Source organism: Stigmatopora nigra, chromosome 8, assembly GCF_051989575.1.
Source record: "Stigmatopora nigra isolate UIUO_SnigA chromosome 8, RoL_Snig_1.1, whole genome shotgun sequence".
NCBI classification, from domain to species: Eukaryota; Metazoa; Chordata; class Actinopteri; order Syngnathiformes; family Syngnathidae; genus Stigmatopora; species Stigmatopora nigra.
The window spans coordinates 13509015-13531915 of NC_135515.1; the positions used below are offsets into that span (position 1 = coordinate 13509015).

The 22901-nt window shown below is 39.8% G+C and overlaps 1 protein-coding gene across 3 annotated transcripts; it reads left to right on the forward strand.

Moving 5' to 3' along the window:
• Nucleotides 1–22137, forward strand: vezf1b (vascular endothelial zinc finger 1b). 3 transcript variants are annotated; one of them, XM_077722481.1, is made up of 8 exons: nucleotides 1–132; nucleotides 317–439; nucleotides 4645–5399; nucleotides 6706–6775; nucleotides 14414–14582; nucleotides 20440–20481; nucleotides 21030–21095; nucleotides 21283–22137. In XM_077722481.1, exons 2-8 carry the CDS (start codon nucleotides 344–346, stop codon nucleotides 21648–21650), a joined length of 1566 nt encoding a protein of 521 aa, XP_077578607.1. In that variant the 5' UTR covers nucleotides 1–132; nucleotides 317–343; the 3' UTR covers nucleotides 21651–22137. The 3 variants fall into 3 exon arrangements, with proteins under 3 accessions (XP_077578607.1, XP_077578608.1, XP_077578609.1); XM_077722482.1 differs by lacking the exon at nucleotides 21030–21095; XM_077722483.1 differs by lacking the exons at nucleotides 20440–20481; nucleotides 21030–21095.
• Nucleotides 22138–22901: the final 764 nt, after the last annotated feature.

Sequence of the window (22901 nt, forward strand, 5' to 3'; positions counted from 1 at the left end):
TTCTCTGGTGTGGAACTAACTATCAGACGCAAATAGTTTTCTAACACGGCAAAAAACAACACTTATAGTAAACAAATAAACATTGGGTTGTAGAAAGTGGCTGTCGTTGTCGGATTGGTCAAGCAGACGTAGGTTTGTGTAGATGTTCTCGTTTTTTTCCCCAAAGTTGTAATGTAATGTCTTTATATTGTTTTCGGCATAATAATCAATAAATAGTATAGATATATTATTGGTCCCTTCTATTTAAATCATCATGTTTTAGCGTTTGGGTGGAAATAAAAAATGTTATGCCACTGGTCTGCTTTATTTGTTTCAGACCGCTAGGTGACAGGAAGTTGCTGCCATGTTCAGCGGCTGCTTTGTAGAGGATTCTTGGTTTCCTGCGGGCTTTGCCACAAGAGTTGAAATGGAACCGAGCTGGAGTACGTTTTTATTTCAAGTAAGTAACACAGGGATTAAGTCGTCGAAGCAAGGGCGTGTACAATATTGAAATCTGCAAATAATCTTAGCCACGTGGAGGTGCTCCAATTTCTTTCTGAATTTGAAGTACAGTTTGCTCAGCAAAAACAAAGGTGTTAGCATTAGCCTTCCAACTAGCTCACTCATAACCAAACTACTGTTTCAAGACGCGTGCCACTTTGGTGTAATGCGTCGGTGATCTCAAAATCAGTGTATTTAAGATGGTCATATAGCATTCTTCTCGCAAATTCTACGCTGTTATAAATACTTGTATTTTCACCAAATCTCCAATGAGCTTCTGTTGCGCGCGTTAAGTGAAAAGCCCTAGCGATTGCTGTTCCATGTAGCCATGCTAAGCTTGTCGGCTAATCGTTTAGCGCAGGAGGCTTCGTGTCTCATCTGCAGTACATCAACCACATTCGCCGTTCTTTTCGTAGATTTCTGTAAGTGATTTATTATAACTACTGAGGATATGCCCATAAAGGACGCCTTGAGCAAAGTGGGCTGGCGACATAACCACGTTGGCCGATAACAAAATATTAACTCAAGTCAATGATGGGAAGCACGCGGGGGACCCTTGGTAAAATCTGAAACTCGGCAATTAAAAAGTTTTGTATGTTCAAACACCCAGTGGCAGCATTGATTTCAACAGAGAATGCAGCTCAAAAAGTAACTAAAATATTTTTGTTAAAGAATCGACTATTATTGGGAAACTTCATTGGTCCCTGATAAACTAGAAACGTGAAACGGGTCACAATTAAGAAATTGTGACTCCATTTGCCTGTACTCACCCGAGTAACAACGGTGCATGAAGGGGATAAAATAAGAGATGAAAAAAAATATTTTAATTGATTACAATATGTGGTCATGCATAATTACAATGTTCGGTCATAGGGTCTCTCAAAAATAACAAATTGCACATCTAAACATCCATAGTTCGTATACCTATTTTCTTTATAACAACTTGTTAACAAATCATCAATGTTTCTTTGGAAAATGTTTTTCGTACATTTTCTAAGTTATTTGACAGTAGATCGCCCAAATCCTTAAATAACAGATTTTAACGAAATGGAGATTTTCTATCATATTTCTTTGGGACACAACTGGGGTTGAAATTATTTGGTTTAGTTATGTTACTTTTAGTAATCACATTGACCTACTGCTGATATCCAAGTAAATATTCTTTACATCTATGACTCGCACATCAGCATCGAGCTTGTATTTCAATGTACTCCTATCTCAAATAAAATTTTCCAATAGTAATGAACCTAATCCAAATTAATCCGTTCCAACCTTCTGAAAAACACAAACAGGATATTACAATGGAAAGACATCTTTTTATTTGTCCTAATTGACCACCTAATCACAAGATAACAAATATTAATCTAGAGTCTAGACCAGTGGTCTCAAACCGGTTCCACATAGGGCCGCAGTGGGTCCTGGTTTTTGTTCCAACCGATCCAGTGCCGACATTGTAACCAATCAGGTGTCTTTAAAATAAGTAGCACCTGACTCTAATTAACTGATTGCACTTGCAAAAGGTATCCTTGTTGAGTTGGAATGAAAACCTGCACCCACTGCGGCCCTTTGAGGACCGGTTTGAGACCACTGGTCTAGACGTTATGATATTCAATCCAAAAATGTGACATTATTTAGTACAGGCAGATGGTACTGCGTAGTGTGTAGAGGAGAAAGAGGATAGAAGTGAGACTTGACGGCAACGCGCTCATAACAACATGAACTTTAAATTTAACTTAAATGAACTTTGATTGCGATACACATACCAGGGCTTCCGTGTCGGAACTTCGTGGTTTCTTCATGTGAGTGTTCGTTTTTTTAGATCCTCGAACCAGCCACGACTTGCCTTGAAGGGTTTCACTGGTGTCTTTTTCAGATGCTTGCTTTCAAGTCCATGTAGCTTCCGCTGGCATCTTAGGGCAAGTTGGCAGATTATCGACTCGGTCACGCAATCTCCAGTAAAAAATATATCCTGTACGGCCCGGTGCTCGTAGATATCTTGTGATGGAGATGCGGTGAATGTGCAATTACACTTTATTCTAGTGTAGCTAAAAATGATTGTTTTCCTTAAGGATTTATATAAAATACTCAGCTGATGGTTGTGGAAAGACAATTTGGTTAAATTAACTATTAATATTCAATAATAAGCATGCATTTCCATTCATGTTTTTCTTCCCCTTAAAATATGGGATGGAAATAAAATGGACAGCAATGTCTTTTTTTCAATTGTCTTAAACACGTTTTTACTCTTATCGAGAGAAACATGTTACCTTTCTCATCTTGTACTTAAACTATCAGACCAGTTTGATAGAACATTAGACTTGCATTTCCTCAGTCCCGAATAAGTGTGCTCAGAACATGCTAATTGCAGTAATGATACTTCTCAAAGTACTGCAGTGTGGCAAATATAAAAACGATTGACCAATATGGAACAGACCCCAACTCACCCCACCATACTAAAACACAGCATTGCTCCTTTTATCCAGTAGGGATACGGGTGCCAGCCGAACATTCCCCGATCCACCTCAGATTTGTGTTGTACATAAAAGAACACAGCGGGGTAAAACAGCATCTTGAAAAAAAATCCCTATATCCCCTTTGGTTGGCTGACATAGTAGTGATGTTTGGCCGAATCTGAAAAGCCAAGGCTCAGGTCTTTAACCTTGCCCCTTGGAAATCGCCGGGAGGAAAAAAAAAACAAGCTTTCACAATCATCACATTTCTGAGCTGACCAGTGGTAAACTAGCCCACTACAATGTTGATTATTTTCATTTTTCACTTGCCAAAATATTCATACACACTAGCCTCTTTTCTGTCTATCCCATTGGGAATCTGCCATAACCAATTGAACAATGGGCGCTAGCAGCTGCAGACTTCAGATGTTCTCTGTACCATTTGTTTCAAAAGCTTCCCTTGTGCTGACCATACATTCAAGTGGCCTCTTGAATGAATTGTTCATTACGCAACTAATCTTAGGTTCAGGAAGGTTTTTTTATTTAAATTTTATTTTTATAAATTCTAATATTGTCTGCTTTGTTGTTTCCCAGCCCCAACTCAGCTATTGTTCCATGGCCAAACATTTCAAAATAAGTCCTGAAGGTGAGGAAAAAATCAGACTCAGGACATCCCTAATAAATCTGACAAAGACCACATTTTCAATTCGAGCAATTCGAAATACGAGTAAAATTTCGGGCAAATATTTACTAATTTTGATATAGGAGCAGACAGCGAACTTGAGATGCTGCTCATAAGAACATCATGGGCACTGTCTCTCTCCGCCCAACTCCCACGTGTAATGTCTCTGGTCGCAACTCCCTCTTTGTCAAGCACTGGGCGGAGAGTTGCATTTTTTCAGTGTTTTTTTTTCCCCGTTAGTCAGTGCTAATGACGTTTATACCACTTTTCATTGGCAAGTGGTCGTGCGTTATCCTATTGTGAGGTCATTTGTGTGCATCAGTTAGGGAATATTTAGAAGGTAATACAAACTCAAACAAACCTCGATATTGACTGAGGTCAGTGTGGAGGTGGGGCAAAAAGAGCCAACCCGGGAGAAAGGTATCAAAATGTCAAACAAAATTAGAATTAAGGTTAGTGTTAGGTTCAATTAAATTTATTTTTGAGTGTGTCTGCATTTAAATTGTGTATGTTTCGTTACAAGCGTGTTGTACACAAATTTGAATCACACTAAAAACAATTGAGGGGAAACTGACAGATTTGTCATCTTATTTAAGAGAATAATGAGAGGTTGTATGACTAAATTAATGAAGGTTGCATGAATATTGTTATATTCTGGCTATGATTAATATTCTTTTTTCTTAAAAAAAAACAACTATCAAACACCAACTTTTTTTTAGGAAAGGGCCAATAATTTTTTAGAGAGGGTTTTACAAAACCGGCCTTATTTTGCACAAAACCATTATCAGCTGGTGCTCAATGTGGTGTTTTTTTCCCCTCTACTGAAGATGTACAATGGCCACCCCTTATCAATCTGAGCAAAGTTGAGCTGCAACTGTGCACATCGATTATTTAGCTTATTACAATCTGTGCACATCAGTTGTTTAATTTGATTATCGTGTTTTGACACCTTTTGCATTTCAGTGCAAATATCACTAATTTTCTATTCTGTGACTGAATAAACATTATCTATCTTTGTTTTCTTCCTGGTAGCAGGCCAATGAGGCGCTTCACCACCAGCATCAATTAGCTGGGAATAGCCTCTTGCCTTTGCTCACTTCTGGAACAGAACCTCCTGATCAGAAACCAGTGCTTCCCATATTGTTGGACCAGAAACCACCAGTCAGTGCTGCAGAACTTTTTAAAGATAATGTGGCCATTGCAACTGGGGGAGGAGGCGGAGGAGGACCTCCACTTGCTAGTGTCAAAAAAGAGCCAAAATCAAAGACTCCATTCATTTGTGGCTATTGCAACAAGGCTTTCAGGGACAGCTACCACCTTCGACGACACGAATCCTGCCACACTGGCATTAAGATGGTTTCGCGGTCAAAGAAAGCACAAACTGCTCCCACCATGGTGCCAATCATATCCACTGTACCTCGTGAGAATAATGGAAACCCTTCTTATGTCACTACTGTAGCTGGTATTTTGACAACAGCCACCACATCAACAGCATCAGGTACGAGTATTATGACCCCAATGCAACACCAACAGCAGCAGAACATCCCTAAAAAAAACCCCAAACCAGTGAAAAAGAATCACGGCTGTGATATGTGTGGAAAGGCCTTCAGGGATGTTTATCACCTGAACCGCCACAAGTTGTCCCACTCTGACGAGAAGCCATTTGAATGTCCCATCTGCCATCAGAGGTTCAAGAGGAAGGATCGGATGACATATCATGCACGCTCCCATGATGGTGGAGTTCACAAGCCTTATATTTGTTCTGTATGTGGAAAAGGGTTCTCCAGGTAGGTATATGCCACATTTGATCTCATCTCATTTTCTGAACCGCCTTATCCTTGTTAGGGCCGTGGGGGTGCTGGAGCCTATCCCAGCTGTCTCCGGGGCAGAGGCGGGGGACACCTTAAATCAGTGGCCAGCCGATCTCAGGGTACAAACATACGGACAACCATGCACACTCACACCCATATCTAGGGGCAATTTAGAGTGTCCAATCAGTCTACCATTCATGTCTTTGGAACGTGGGCAGAAACCGGAGTACCCGGAGGAAATTCAAACTCCACTGATGGACGTGACCTGGATTTGAACCGAGGACCCAGAGCTGTGAGGCTGACGCTCTAGCCACTTGCTCCACCGGGCCGCTATTGTAGTTGTTATTTTTATAAATATTAGAAACCGTGTGTTTTAGATACTTGATGCGGCCCAGACACTCAACTACAGTCACCCTCAGATCAGTTGAGTTTGTGATTGCTACTCTATATCATCTTCAATTAGACCTGGGCGATAAAATGACATTGATAAATATCCTCAACTAATTTTTTCAACAATATTATAAACTTTCGATAAATTTGGAAAAATTTAAACTGCAAATGCACTACCCAAACACCGCAAAGACCAGGGGCGCTGATGTGATGTTAACAGTAGTTCCAGACCAATGTTCAGTCTGTAGATGAAAATAGTAAGGAAAAGCCATTTTAACCCACAGGATAGCCTGTAATTGTTTTCTTAGTTTATATCAAGGAGTTTCCCTATTTATGCAAATGTTATGAAAACGTTTCAAACATTTTAAAATTTGTTAAGTTGGGTTAAAATGGGTTAAGCTTATCCAACTTTTTGAAATAAATTTTGCAATAGGCTACCTGACTTAAATTTCCATTTCTTTGTGTAAGGCTGGAAATAGTCTTCTTGCTAGTAGTTATCTCTCCATTTGATTTTCTTGATTTCATATTGTGCAGCAACTTATGATTTGAAACAAAATTTATATAAGTAGATAGCTGTCAAAATGTATGCAGGTTTTGTTATTCTGTAATTTTTGTAGTGAAAGGAGTTGTCTTATTGCACAACAGAACAACAAAAAGACTTTAAAATCTTATTTTATGTTCCTTTCTTATAAAGTAAGATAGTTAATTTCATTATTGAATAACGAGAAAAGTAATTAATTATACACAGAAGTTTAACATTTTAAATTTGAGAAAAAGTGATTATTATCCTAATAATTATAGATAGACTATTTAAAAAAATTGTGATACAATTATTTTCATATTGCCCATGCCTACCCTCAATTATTCTAAATGTCTTTATCTTTTGGTTCAGGCCTGATCACCTAAGCTGTCATGTCAAACATGTCCATTCCTCAGAGAGGCCTTTCAAGTGCCAAGTTACGGTAATCGTTTTCAACACCATCTTTAACACTTGTTTGTTTTGTGAATACGAGTTTGAACATAGCCGTATGTTACTGCTTCAGCATATGAAACGTATCACTCAATGAGAATGTGTCCACAGATTTGAACAGATTTAAATATGCTATATGACTTGCTTCACTCTTGACAAACTAATGATACCATCCACGTCAATTTAAACAAGTCCAAACCTTTTGTCTAACCTAGGTGTGGGCAAACCGGTACCGCTTCGAGTGCCACTGTGGGTGCAGGATTTTGTTCCAACCGATCGAGCACAGATGAAATTTCTGCACAAAAAAAGAAGCACCTGACTTCAATCCACTGCTCTTAAGACACCAGATTGGTGAAAAGGTGTGCACTTACTTAATGGGTTGGAACAAAAAAACGCACCCACTATGGCCCTATGTGGAATAGTTTGCCCGCCCCTGGCTCTAACCCAGGGATGTGCAAAAAATATATTTCACACTATTCCACAAAGGCCCGCAGTGGGTGCGGGTTTTTGTTATCCTACAAGTGCAATCAGGTGCTTCTTGTTTTCTGCAGAAATCTTATTGGTTAAAGTGTCTGTGCTGAATTGATTGGAACAAAGACTTGCACTCAGTGGCCCTCGAGTACCGGTTTCCGTTCCTCTGCTGGAACCTCTATTTTGTTACCTTATCAAATACAAAGCATTAGAAAACTTCTTTTGTGATAACGAATCATGAAAAAGGAAATGCCAGAGGAATTAAGTGTACTCGTGCTTTCTTCTAGAACAGGGGTAGGGAACCTATGGCTCTTTTGACGGGTGCATATGGCTCTCCGCTAAACTGTGAGGTAAACTATGGAAACTGCTGGCGAGAAAGCGCAGGAATAGGAGTGTCACGTTTGCATTATGGCATTGAAACTACCCTCAGTGCCTTGTAATCATACTTTTTTTTTCATTACACTCTTCAGCATGAATATTCTCATTGATACTCTGACTTTTTGTACTTTGAAAGTGTTGAAGTGACGAACAAATGCACAGGTTTTCATGTATGTTGACTTTTAGATTTGCAGCATGGATTAACATTTTAAAAATATGAATTGTTTATTGCTCTTTCCATCAAAAAGGTTCCCTGTTCTAGAAGAAGAGAGATGAATAAGGTTGTGGAAACTAGGGGAATAAAACTAATAAGTCACACTATGGAGTTATGGATGCTAGATTAAAGACCAAAGTAAATATTTGTAAGCAGCAGTATTGGTTTATGATGAGGAAGAATACCACATATGCAACATTTGCATTGAGGCTGGCAATGGACAAGTGCAGTGAAGGCCACAAGGAACTGTGTTGTCTTTATAGATCTTACGAAATGCCTGTGACAGAATACCTATGAAAGAGGAGGTCTGGAGTCATAGTTCAGGACATTTATGACCATTGTACTCCAGCAGTCAGAGAAGAGTTTCGTGTTGAGGTGCGATTACACCAGGAGTGTAGCTCAGAGTTCATTTTCGTGACTTGATTTTTCACCGCTGCTGCGAGATGGGCACGGATGGAGTTGCAAATAAACTCAGTTTCTTCTTGACTTAGCGAAGCTCGTTCTGCTTCGTCCATGGATTCGTTCATCTAAAATTCCCTCACAGCTGCTCTATTCCAATGTTCCCCTGCATAATTGATGGCTTAAAGTGTAAACCGAGCATCGTATGCGCGTGTCTATTTGTATTCATTTTCGTGGGGCCTTAGAAACCAAACCGAAATTGTTTTGCAATAAACACATGCCCACACTATATATGGGTACCTTGTAGGGGCGTGCCTTTAGTGTCTGACCCCACCAACGTCCGCCTTCTCTCTATATAAGAAGTGTGTCGGCAAGAAGTGATCTCGGTCAGGCTTTAGAGCATACACACGGCGCTCCGCATTATAAGGTGCCCTGTCTATTTTGGAGAAAATGGAAGACTTTTTAGTGCTCCTTAAAGTCGAGAAAATATGGTACATTTAGCAAAGCCAACCAAGTTTCTCTCGCACATTGAACAATTAATTTGAAGTTCACGTTCCCGTCACTGCTCGCTCGGGGCACATCCATCTTACCTAGGGCAATGAAATTTAAACCTAGTTAAACATGCTTTAACTGGCCAGACGCGAGTAGCCTTGATTTAGAAATAAAATACAATTCTACATTTATTGTGATAAATTTCCTTTGTTTTCCGTTCTTTTCATTAAAAGGCAGGTTAAAGCCTTCTTTTCGTTCAGGCACGCCGGCGGACGTCTGACCGAGAAACAGTTCATCGATAAATGCTGTTTTCGGCTGGATTTAAAGTAGTTTTTTTATGCATTTCCGGGCATTTTGGACGTTTCGCCTCATGGCTGATTGGCATATTACGATTTGCTCAAAATCTTAATTCAAAGATCAATCTCAATGTTTTCTATGCTGGTGTAAATTTTCTAGAGTTCATGGATTTACATTACTTACTGTTATAACTACTTTTTTCTTCTGTCATGTACTGGAGTAGGATTCCTGGATTTACGATTTCATTCCTGTACTTTTTGTTACAACTACTTTTTTTCTTCTGTCACGTACTGTTCTGCGTGTGTTTGGCCGTGAATAAACGCCCTTGTTATTCGAAATGAATGTTGTTATCTGTAAGGGCCGTAAATGGCCCGCGAGCCGAGGTTAAAAAAACCTTTACACACACGGCCGGGGGCGGGGTGAGCGCGTCGGCGCAACGTCCGGGGGCCGGGGCGAGCGCATCGGTGCAACGTCAAGGGGTGGAGAAGCGCGTTGGCGTAACGTCCGTCGGCTGGCTATCCAGTCGGCTAACTATTCGTTCCGCTAACAGTTTGGCCAAACGGCCCCTCTGCGAACTGTCCCTTGGCCAGATGTCCGTCGGCTAAACGTCTTTTGGCGAATCGCCCGAGGACCGCGGACAGCTTCGGATCCTATAGTTCCAGTTTGAGTTGTACTCTTTAGTAGAGCGCACCCGTAACATTTCCAGCAGAGTTTGATTCAGTCTTCATCAAAGTTGACTGTAATCTGTTGTCAAATAAGTCTGCTTACTGATGATTACTTGGAATTGATATAAAAAGTTAAAGAATCATCTGTGTGCCTTCGTCTCACTCTGACCGGAGTATCTGGGTAGATGAGGCAACATTGAGCTAAGTCGCTAATATTTTTGTTCGCGTCAATATAGACTTATTTCTTCTTTTAAATTGAATAATTTGATATTTTGCATATAAAGACATGCATGTTAATTTCCCAAGGATATTGACCCTAATAATGTGCTTTTGATTCACACAGTATCTCAAAAATAGCACGTGCAATGATTGTCTGTCTGTTTTTAAATTGAATAATTTGATATTTTGCATATAAAGACATGCATGTTAATTTCCCAAGGATATTGACCCTAATAATGTGCTTTTGATTCACACAGTATCTCAAAAATAGCACGTGCAATGATTGTCTGTCTGTTTTATCCTAATTATTTATTTTAGAAGTACTCCTTACTTTAGTATCCACACACTATTTTAGTATATATTGTTATAAACATATTTGTATTTTAAAAAGTCAGCGAGAGAACCACATCTTTTTCGTATTTAATTTTTCAGCAGGAGAGAAGCCCTACCCGAACCCAAGATAATGATTGACATTTTATATGTAAATATGTAAGATTGTAGCTAAGGGCCAATTTACATCTTTAGTTCCTGGTCTAGGCCAAAGATAGACGATGGCACATTATAGACCGGGAGTCTCAAACTCAATTTACCTGAGGGCCGCAAGAGGCAGAGTCTGGGTGAGGCTGGGCCCAGTGATAATTTTACAATTGGCACACTGCGAGTCCCAGGGATTCGCTTGTCTGAAAACTGTGCGTCCCAGGAAACTTGTCACGAGTCCCAACATACTACGGATGCAAATAAAACATAAGCAACGATATATAAACATTCAGATTTAATTTATTTATTATATGGTTTAGGGTTAGGGTTTATTTATCATTGTACTAGTCTTTCAGCTCGTAGATCCTCCTCTCTTTGCAGCCAAAAGTCTTTTGAAATGTGCGTATTTTTCCTTGCTTCCCCCGTTTTGCTTCATGATCATCGATCGAATCTTCTGCAGTTCTTTTCTTACTAGTTGTATTTTTTAACTGCGAAATAACTATCCAGACTGTTTTGCTTTTTCTGAAACATTTTTTATCTTTCTTACACTATTACGAAACTCTTGCTATCGCTTTCTCTCCTTCGTCTGCTAGTGTCTGCTAGTCTCGTTCACGCGAGAATTATTTCGCAAAGATTATGTGGAATAAATTGGTTTGCTATCGGATATGTGTTTTGGTTTTTTTTTTTTTATAAAAATTTCTTTGCGTCCGAAAAAAGCACATTACTTGAAATTGTGCGTCTGGAAGAAAAGCTGTGCGTATCAGACGCAGGACGCAGAGGTAACGAGAACACTGGCTGGGCCGCATCAGGATTTCCACAAGAAAAGCGTTGATAAAACATTCCAACGTTATCAAATAACTTTATTTTTTAACAAAAAATAATGAATTAAATAAATTAACTTAAAGATTAATAAAAAATAAATCAATAAGTAATAAAATAATAATAATGAGAATACAGTAGATATACAGTGGCTGGCTAAGTAGAGAAAACGAATTATTTTTATTTTGTTTCAAATGTCTGTATCAACAGCTCTTTAAATTTTAACTTTCTGAACTTTACTTCGTGCTGCTAGAGACCTGGCAGTGCTTCTTCTCACATAGCTGAGTCACATTTGGCTTGAGGGAGGAAGCAGTGGAGACGCTCATCAGGAAGTCTGGACCTATACTTGGACTTATTTAAGTTCAAGGTGGCGAAGAGTTTCTCACACAAGTGTGGGCTCCCAAAAAGGCACATGGTCCGCATGAAGATTCGGGAAAGCTCAGGGAAGCTGAGGGTCAACTCTCTCAAAAAATGTCTAAGCTTGTCTGCTTCTGCACTCACCTCCCTGAACTCGGCTTTGAGTGCAGAGTTGCTCTGCTGGTCAATGAGCTCCATTTGAAGCTCAGGAGGGCCATCTTGCACATAAAATGAGAAGGGGTCCGCAAACATTTGAAATGTGGCTTTGTATGTCTTGAAGTCTGCAAATCTGTGATCAAATTCCTCCTGCAGCTTCGAAATGGCCTCCACATATTTCTCACCACTGAATGGTGTGCCTGCATCCTTAAGAGCCTTGCATGCTGGGAAATGGAAAAGGTTTGCCTGAGAGCTGGGCTTTCCATAACAAAGGTTTAGTGCAGAATGCTCTCACATTGACATAGGCAGCACTGACAAGTTGCCCCTGGCCTTTTAGGTTCTTGTTCAGTACATTAAGCTCATGTGTGATATCAACAAGAAAAGCTAAGTCCATGAGCCTTTCGGGATCACTTAGCGCAAAAACAGCAACCCCGTCTATCACCATGAAGTCTTTTACTTCTGCTCTCAACTCGCAAAAATCTCTTTAACACATTTCCCCTGCTGAGCCAACGTACCTCAGTGAAGTAGAGCACATCCCCATATTCAGAATCCATTTCCTCCAAAAAAGCACGAAACCTTCTATGCTTTAAGCCCCTGGATCTGATTTGGTTGATGCATTTCACAACGACAGACATCACATTGTCGAACTTCAGGCATCTGCTGCAAAGGGCATGCTGATAGATAATGCAGTGCAGAGCTATGGCCTCTTCCACACCCTCCTTTTCCAGTTTTTTTAACAAGTGCTACCAGTCCATTCTTCCTCCCAATCATTGATGGGGCTCCTTCAGTTGTTATTCCAACAAAGCTCTTCCATGGCAAACCGGCATTCTGAATGGCATGACACAGCTTGTGAAATAATTCCTTTGCGGTGTTCTGGCCATGCATTGGAATTATTGTGAGCAACTCCTCCAACACTTCAAAATTGTCAACAACACCACGGACATATATTGCGAGCTGAGCAGTGTCTGTGATGTCTGGTCTCCTCAAGAGCCACTGAATATACACTGAAGTTTTGCACTTTCTCACAAAGGTGATGATAAATGTCACTTGACAGGTCAGAAATGCGCTCTACCACGGTGTTGGCAGAAAGGCTGATGTTGTTGAACTGACTTTTTTCTTCTGGACAGACAATATGTGCAGCCTGTAATATGCACTTTTTGATAAATTCACCTTCTGTGAATGGCTTGCCTGCCTTGGCAATCGGCTCACAAATGGCGTAGCTACCGTCGACTGCTGCATCACTTTCTTTTGTAGCCTTCTTGAAAAAACCCTGTTGCCTCAGAAGACTATTGATTTTTTTTATTCATCTTTAAGTTAATTTATTTAATTCATTATTTTTTGTTAAAAAAAAGATATTTGATAACGTTGGGATGTTTTATCAGCGCTTTTCTTGTGGACATCCTGATGCGGCCCAGCCTCACCCAGACTGCCTCTGCGGCCCTCAGGTAAATTAAGTTTGAGACCCCTGATCTAGTCGAAGAACATTTAGCCGACACGCTCGCCCCGCCCCCCGTCGTGTATGTACAAGTTTTATGGCCCGTTACTGATAACTACATACATTTAGAATAACAAGTTACAGATAATAACATTCATTTAGAATAAGTAGGGCATTTATTCACGGCCAAACAAAGTAATCATAACAGTAAAAAGTAGTTATAACAGTAGATACAATTTACACCAGCGTAGAAAACATTGAGATTAATCGTAGAATTAAGGTTCTCAGCAAATCATTTTGAATATATATTTCCTAAAGTAATGGGTAATTATTTAAAATTTAAATATGTTTAACAGGTATATATTTCTGCGTATCTCGAACTCCAAAGAGTTATCAATTAAACAACTGCTACTTTGTCCTCATTTGTTCTTACGGCTGCAAGAAATTCCACAGTGCAAAGAAATTGATGGGGAAATATCTTTTACTTATGCCTTACAAATCGCAATTATGTTCGTCTAACAGCTTTAAGGTGATTGTCGAAGAGGTTCAAAGATGGGAGTTCTTCTATGTTAATTGATATTGATATGTGCGGCATGGACAGAAAAGCTGCTTTGGCTGAAACTAGTCTTTTTGAAGGAGGGAATTACACAGTCACTCCTAGAGCCAGCCCTTGTTGATGTGTTGGATTTTTTCGGACAAAATCTTGCAGTGGCGGAGAAGCTTTGTGATGGAAGATTTTGTAAACTAAGAAATGAGACCACTAGAGGGACAGTAAGGGTGAGGTGTCTTGGTGACCAGGTCAAAGAGATCAAATTTTGATGGTTTAGGCATGTACAGAGGGAAGATAGGGACTCTATCGGTAGAAGGATAATGAGGGTGGAGCTGCCAGTGAACAGGGTTAGTGGTTGACATGGTAGAAGATACATGGATGCAGTAAGGGTTAGTACAATAATCGGACATAGGCTTTGTCATCATCATTGACTCAACAAATGCCTAATTGTTATCATACCCAGAAACTGCGTATGACGAAATTGGTAAATTGGTGGGCATCAAAGTAGCTGTTGTAGGGGAGGATGATGAAAGGGTGAAATGAAATAAATGTATTTGCTGTGGCGACACATCATGTGGCCAAGTAATAGTAGTAGTTTTGCTTGCAGAAACTTTATATTTTTCAAGTGTTTAAATAGCTATTCAGCTTTTTACGAGTAATGATTTCCATTTTTCCGCTATAAATGTATTTTTTGTCCTCAGGCCTGTACATCTGCTTTTGCTACCAAAGACCGTCTACGCTCTCATATGATTAGACATGAAGGCAAAGTCACCTGTAACATCTGTGGCAAAATGCTAAGTGCTGCATACATCACAAGTCACCTCAAGACTCACGGTCAGGCCAGCTTCAGCAACCAATGTAACAATAAAGGTAAGCTGTTTTCATATATAGCAATCCCATTCTGACTTAATTTTTTAATTCTGAATACAATTATCATATTTTCACGCCTATGGAATGCACTTAAAACACTAATTTGTGAATTGGGTGAGCCTTATGTAGGCACTAAATTCAAGATGCTATAGATGTCGCTGAATGACTCTGACCGCTTGACTGTGTGGGTTAATTTCTTGCTGACGCGCCATACTGGTATAGTCAGAAGACGGACGTGACTGATGTGGGTGTGAAAGGGGGGTTGGGAATGAATGGATCACGTACCTAAAAATAGGGCTGGAATGCGTTGTGCAAACCAATATCAGTCTGATCCCCAAAAATGGCACCTGCAAAGAGACACCGACAAGGCACAGTTCAAACTGGTAGCAATCGCAGAAGAGCACGGAAATCGAGCTGCAGTGAGGCCCCTCAACATAAACGAGTCCATGGTTTGAAAGTGGAGGCAGCTGGAAAATCATCTTCGACAAGTCAAAAAGCTGAAGCTGAGTTTCCATGGATGTAAAGCGAGGTGGCCCAAGTTAGAACACCTTCTTAATCAGAAGGGATGGATGGACGAAGTCAAAATGACAAGATGGCGGTGCCGATGCCGGTAGCGCCAAACTCTCCCTACTTTTTTACTCATCGTGTTTTTCGTGTCTTATTGCAAGTTGTTCGTTAATACCACACTTTATTATCAAATACAGCCACTAAGATAAATTAAAAATGGGTTCCGGCACGTAACTACGATTTATAACGACTTCCATCACTTCCATAATATACAGAAAGAGATAGCGAGATCGACAGGACCACGACCATGGATCATTATCGGATCTAAATAGCCAAGACCTCTGCGTCGAAATAGGTTGCGAAAGCAAGGTTGTAGAGTGGGCCGATTAACTAAACTCAAAGTTAACTGAGGCTACACTATTCACCAGATTAGTTGAACCTACACCGTTTGCTACGTCATTAGCTAAATTAGCCGAATTTACACGTTTAGCTACACAAATGAGCCTACTCGCCCCTTTGCCGGATTTAAACTTTTTAAAGAGTTTTTGAGAGATTTATGCGAACCTATGTGTCAGTTAGCCGGACTTTCAACTCTTCAAGCTAAATTTGCCGATTTAAAATCCCAGAGTGATTTATGTGACCCTAGACACCTGTTAGCCGAGGAGCTTTCAACTCCTCAAATTAAACCAGTGTCCCAAAATGATTTATTTAAAAAAAAACATTTTATTTAAGAAAAAAAGAACTGGCCATTTATACAGTGCCCTTAACCCAGTGCTTCTCAATTATTTTCTGTTGGGCCCCCCCTAGCAAGAAGAAAACTATTCGTGCCCCCCCACCCCCACTTCCCACCGTGACTATAAATAAGATCATTTTATAAAAGTGTTATAGGTACAACATGTGAAATGTTGCACTCTCACAAACATGACAGAAGTAACAATGAGAGCGCCACTGCCAGCTACTGTTGTGGATGCGCAATTACACTTTATACTAGTACGACCAAATAAAATCCTGTTCCCCAGGGTTACACGTGCCCCCCCAGGGGGGCGCGCCCCACTATTTGAGAAGCACTGCCTTAACCAAGCCAAGGCGCAATGGGACCCACGACATAAACCAAAAGGAATCATTGATGGTCATTTAAATATCAGAATCATCTTGCCAAATTGTGACCAAATTCATCTATTATAAATTTTTTATATGCTTAATTGTCACCTGGCTAAATGTAAATTCACTGATTGCAGGATTGAAAACACCGGGTTACAATATCTTCAGAAGAGACTGTAAGGGAAACCGTGGCAGGGAAGTGATGTTCTATATTAGGGAACACGATGATCTGTGTTTTTTGCATATTTTTATCACAGAGAGGTTTCAGATCAAATCAATTTTAGTAAGGCACAAAGAAAACCCAAGCAAATAGAAAATGCAGTTTCTAAATGATGCTTTTATTTACCAAGGTAGAAAACATTACAAACTTTTGCAGCCCTCTGAAAAAGTAATTGCTCCCTGAACCTAATAACGGGTTGTGCCAACTTTGGCAGCAACAACTGAAATCAAGCGTTTACGATAATATGTGACGAGTCTTTCACAGTGCTTTGAAGTAACTTTGGCCCTTTCTTCTGTGCAGAATTGTTTCAATACAGTGGTACCTCGACATACGATCGTAATCCGTTCCGAGACTGAGATCGTATGACAAGCTTTTCGCAACTCAAGCGGACGTTTCCCATTGAAATGAATTGATAACAAATTTGTCCCAACCCTCTGAAAAAAATAAAGGATATCGGATTGGGCAAAAGGTTTTATTTCTTCTAATTTGCGATATACAGACGCTCCCCTACTTACGAACAAACGGCACAAACGAACATTTCTGCTAATTGATTATGTCGAAAAATGTTCGTAAATTCGATTTTGGATTGCGCGCCGTTTTCCGAGTAGTGCTTCTTTCCGCCGCTAATACCGACGCCTGCCGCTGTGAACTCCGCTCACCCAGCATCTACCTTCCTCTGCCCAGTTCGTTGCTATGCGGAAGTCCGTAACATATCTCCATTGCACAAATAACCTTTTTAATTTCTATCATTAAATATCCCGTGCATCCATTATTCATTATGGTTGGGGAAAAGCGAAAAGCTTCTAGTAAGGCAGGTGCAAGGAAGAGGCAATCCATTTCATTTGAAACGAAAGTGGCAATAATAAAGAAGCTTGATGCGCGTAAGAACGTGGTTAGCGTTGCACGGGAATACAACTTGAATCGTTCGACCGTCAATGACCATTTATAAACAGAAAGATCGAGCAGCAGGACCGAAATATTGAACGTTGCACAAAGGTTGCAAATCAATTGAATGATGCCATACAGTGCTACCGAATTTATGAGGAAAAAAAAAAGAAAACTGCAATCGTCATTAGAAAGCTTCTTCAACTTCAATTTGAACAATTTCTACTTATGAACACTTTCAACTTATGAACAAGCGCTCGGAACCTAACTTGTTCGTAAGTAGGGGAGCGTCTGTATTGACAAAGTAATAAATAATGAGTGGTTTACTAGTAACAAAAAGTGTTTATTAGATGTAAAACTAGACGCATTTCACGCAGGGTAGAGATAGCGGCATACACGGAAGCAGGGGGGGTGGTTGTTGGGGGGACCTTTATCCACGGCACTCCTAAACAAACAAACAAATTTAAATTAACTTGGATAACTATATACAGATACTCAACTTTTAATGTAACTTCACACAAAACTGAATTTTAATTTTGTTTTCATATATTTTACATCTACTGCCACGGGCTTCCGCGTGACGGCGCTATCTTGGGGGAAACAAAACAACATATTTGGACAATGTCGGCGGGCTGGATTAAAATGCTTCACGGGCCGTAGTTTGCCCATGTCTGTACTGGACTAATGTCTTCTTTCGAAACATGTATAGATCTGCTCTTTTCTAATGAGCATGAAAGGATCCAAAAGACGTTCAATTAGATTGAAGGTCTATCAGACCATAACCTCCTATTCTCAAAAAAGATTCCTAAAAGTAGATACTCATCTGCTCAAAAAAACATATCAGAGCAAATGACAGTACCAAAAAGAGAGATCCCAAAACTGACAGGCGTTAAACAAAACCATTCGGGATGATTATCTCTACCATAACTATACGGATTGGATAACTTTTTTCGTCCCGATTTGTTGTCACAGTGATGGTGAGGATGCAGATATAGAAAGGGCATTTTAGACATGAATAGATAAGTAATAAGTAAGTTAACAGATAAATAGATGTATAAATAGGGGTGTGTGTTTATGTATAGATGTGTGTGTGTCAGGGCCGTCAAGGCCTTCTCTGCTGGCCTAAGAAATATCGGAATCATATATATTTTGGCCATCAATACTTATTAAAGAATTCCAAATTGTCTGTTAGCTTCCTTTCATTGCTTTCCCCGCTGGTTTCACCAGATGTGTGTTTTCATATTGAAGCATTTAACCAATCACATTTCAGCCATTATTTTGTTGCCAGGGTCAGAAATCTGCCTCAAGGCCTTCACAATCAGTTCTGCGGGCTCTGCTGCATTAAACAAGCGTCGATAAGACTGTTGCTTTAACCAATCAGAATTCGATTTGATGACACCAAGGCCATTTCGCAGGCGGAGGGATACGTCATCGCTTTCACCAACTATGATTGGCTAGTAGGCGGCCCAAAGCCAAAGTGAGCCAGCCAGGGATCGCAAACTCCACCCACAATGACAGACGGAGAAAAACAAATGGATTTGGTTGCAGATTTGCTCACAAAGCTATTTTCCAGATGGACTTTTCCAGAAAAAAATGGACATCATTAAGAAAGGGCGGTCAACTCCAAAGCTAGCAAGCCTGTTACAGCCGGTAAAAGGGTGTGTCCGCCACTTTCAATGCGCTAACTATGAGAGCTACCAAGCTGTATTCGGAGCGAGCTGCACAAGCAAATATATTGCTGTGTTGATTTAAAGCCATTTTCAAGACGGATTATGCAAGAAATACGACAGGACATAATCGACTTTCATCATTAGCTTCGATGGCGATAGAAAAGAAGGAAGAAGGAAAGGATGGATATTGTGTACAGTTAAAAATGATTTTTGGTAAGTAAAATGTGGCTACATTCCTAAATAATATTTTAATTGTATGAGGTTATTATTGATGATTTTTTTTGTGTTCCAGCTGTAGAGGCCGTAGAGGTTTTATATCTTAAAATAGTTACTGAGGGTTGGATTGAAGGCGTGGCTAGAAAATGCACGGACCGCCGCTAATAAATAGATATGGTAATCCCTCTAATTTGGTGGATAATGTTGACCAGACATGGCCACAATAATCGAAACACTTCAAAATAGGATAATCCTATTATTACTAGCATATCACATGTTTTCTCGCCTATACAGATGTACAAGTACACAAGTACAATTATTAAGAAATGGTCATGCCTCTCTACTTACAAAATCAATTGCTTCAGAATTTTTTTCTTAACTAGAACATTTAGGCAAGTCTTTTTTTTATTGTTTTTTAAAGCATGAGGAAGGTCGAACTTGCAAGTTAAGGTTGGCTCTCCCATGAAGCCAGCAGTGTTCCCACACATGATGAGTGTCGATGATGCTCGTAAACCTTGAACCCTAGCACAGTTCATCTTTAAATAAGAATGTCCTGGAAGGCATACTCTTCCAAAAACACTGGTTTCATCCATGTTAAAGACTTTCTCCAAAAGATAGCCATTCTCTTCATTTATGTTCGGGACCTCTTCCTCAACGTATCGTTTTGCTGCCGAGGAGGCTTCCCCATACAGCGAAACACTTTGTAGACCAGTGGTGGCCAAGTCAGGTCTTGAGAGCCTCTATAGTACAGTCTGTTTTCCATATCTCTCCTATCTACCACACGTGAATCCAATCATCAACTCAACAGCAAGCTGTCCAGAAGCTTCATTCCGAACATGATTGTTTGATTAAGGTTTGTTAGTGGAGTGAGACATGTATAACAAATTGGATAGGTGCTCTCGAGGACCAGACATGGCCACCCCTGTTGTAGACCATAACTCTTAAACTTTTCAAACCATTCAATAAAATCACAACCCTCACTATCTGCACTTGTATAAGGCTTAGGTCCATCTTCATTGTCTTCGTCAGGCGCAAAGCTATCGTAAAAGCTCTTGGCTTTGGTTTTAATCATGTAGGTATCCATAATGCAAAAATGAGAATACTTGTTGCCCACCTTCAGCATATCTAGTAACTTCAATTTTTCCACTTTCCCACCTTTCGAACATAGCCATACCCTTAACCATGTCAACCTTGTCCCTCAATGGTGGCAATATTGCCTTATGTTTTTGTAACTCCTTGTGTCTGTATTTTTGACTAGGCATAAATGACTGGCAGTGGAATCACTCAGGGCCACGAAAAGGTAATTCAGTCCTGTAGTTGGTAGCCAAAACCAAAACTTTTAAAAATATATTTTTAAACTTTACTAAACACAAGTGGCCAGTTTTTAGTCTTGTTACACAATTTTGCCTTGATGACCTGTGCTTTCTTTGAGAGCTGATGTGATTACGGTTTCTATGTTTATTGCATATACAGTTGTGTGTCTTAGGTTAGAGTTCATGAAGCAGGATCAGTAGATTTTTTTTTTTTAAATTAACACAAAACTGGACCATCATGCAGGCTAAATGCACACTACCCGACTGTTAGGTCTCCCTCGATGAATTGGGACTTCAATACTCCAGCAGCTACCCATGTTGATGCTGGTTTGGGCAAGATTTACCGAAATTGTCCCTGCCTTAAATTGATTAGATAGTCCTGTTAACAGTGATGCATTGTTCTGTTCATCTAGCCTTCTGCACATAGATCTGGGAATTATTTTACACTGTTTTAATGTTCAAACCTACAGCTTTTTAACCCTCAGAAAGTTAGCTGTTTAGTCTATTGATCCTGCTTTTTGAATTTACCCCTTAGGTGATTTGACGGTAGGAGAGATTTTAAATAACTCCTTCCAAGTCCTAATTGACAACTCTCACAAAGGTAGGTTTCTCCAGCAATACTACTTTAGTTGACATGATGTACAAATAATGTATTTACATTTTCAGTGACCAAGGCGGTGAATGGACTTGTGGCTTTACTGTAATTTTTTCAAAATTAATGAAAATTATTACCTAGGTGAATAGGCTTTTATTTTTCTTGTTTTTCCCTCCCTTTTTTCAATTTGCAGATGCCAACAATATGCACAACAATTCCGCCACAAACACGCCAGTCACCAACACGGCAGCCATCACCTCGGCCATGAACCGTGGTGGTAATGCCAGCAGCCCCGTCACCATTGCTGCTCAGATGAACATCACAACCAGCACGGTCAACATTACAAACCCTGTTAACCTACAACACCCGGTCACCATTACGGCCCCAGTAAACCTAGCTTCCGTCAATATCCCCACCACAGCCCACATGAATATTGCCCATTCCGTGGCCATCACAACCCCGATGTCCATGAATATCACCGGCCCACTTAACATCGCAATGAGGCCAATGGAGAGCATGCCTTTTCTATCCCAAGTTCTGCCATCCTCACCTCCTTGGTAGTTTGTTTATTGAGTCAGTGAGTAACTGTTGAGAATGTAACCAGCTAACAATAGAAATAACCTGTCAAATCTTTGTATAATAGCATTCTTAGTATATCAGCAAAATGTTAAGTTCGTATGCCGTCCGATTTTCTACATCATCATTCAGAAATTTACATAGATTTGAAATCAGTGCTAAAATTATTATTTATAAGAGAAGGAAATGCTTGGAAAAGCTCCTGCTAAAACAAACTTGATTGACATATCAGATAAATTGATTCATCACATTGATGCGAAATGCTGTCAATCTAATATACCCTTTTAAGCCGTCCCTCTCAATTTGCCAAGAAAAGAGCAGTTTAATGCTATTCCCCAACTAAGAAAGAAAAAGACTATCTTTATCTATAAAAGGGAAAAGCAACAGAAAATCAAGTGTGAGACTGTCTGCTCTTGTTTTTTAAGTTATTCCACTTAATGTTCTTTTTTAATACCAAAGATTTTTCAAGCAACACATTTCTCTTGTGAGTTCTATATTTTTAAATATTTTGGGAGGCCAAAGGCAACCATGAGGCGTCAAATTTGAATCTGTTCCAGGCTTGCAGCGTGGATGTATATATATACAGTTATGTTTACATACACTTGTGAAGAACATAATGTCATGGCTCTCTTGAGTTTCAAGTTATTTCTACAACTCAGATTTTTCTCTGATATAGTGATTGGAACAGATACTTCTTTGTCGCAAAAACATTTATGAAATTTGGTCCTTTTATGAGTGAACATAAAAAAAGCTATTAATCTGCTGGGTCAAAATATACATACAGCAGCGCTATTATTTGGTAACATGTCCCTTGACCATTTTCACTTCAATTAGGCGCTTTTAGTAGCCATCCACAAGTTTCTGGCAAGCTTCTGGTTGAATCTTTGAACACTCCTCGTGACAGAATTGGTGAAGTTCAGTTAAATTTGATGGCTCTCTGACATGGACTTGTTTCTTCAGCATTGTCCACAAGTTCTCATTGGTGTTTAAGTCAGGACTTTGGGAAGGCCATTCGATAACCTTAATGCTAGCCTTGATTTAGCGATTCCATTACGACTTTTGATGTGTATTTAGGGTCATTCTCCTGTTGACGCAGTCTTCGGGCTGATGACTATTTTATTTTGAGGAATTTGAAGGGAATCCTCCGCCTGCATTATCTCAGTTACTCTCTGTATTTAAATTGACTCAGAGAAGTCACCAGCTCTAGTCGCTCATAATCACTCATGAGGTTAAGAG

Excerpts from the sequence above, each read along its gene's own strand:
- vezf1b (XM_077722481.1), top strand. The coding sequence starts at position 344 with ATGTTCAGCGGCTGCTTTGTAGAGGATTCTTGGTTTCCTGCGGGCTTT. Across the intron at positions 440-4,644 it reads GGAGTACGTTTTTATTTCAA|CAGGCCAATGAGGCGCTTCA; the intron begins GTAAGTAACACA and ends TCTTCCTGGTAG. Across the intron at positions 21,096-21,282 it reads AATTGACAACTCTCACAAAG|ATGCCAACAATATGCACAAC; the intron begins GTAGGTTTCTCC and ends TTCAATTTGCAG.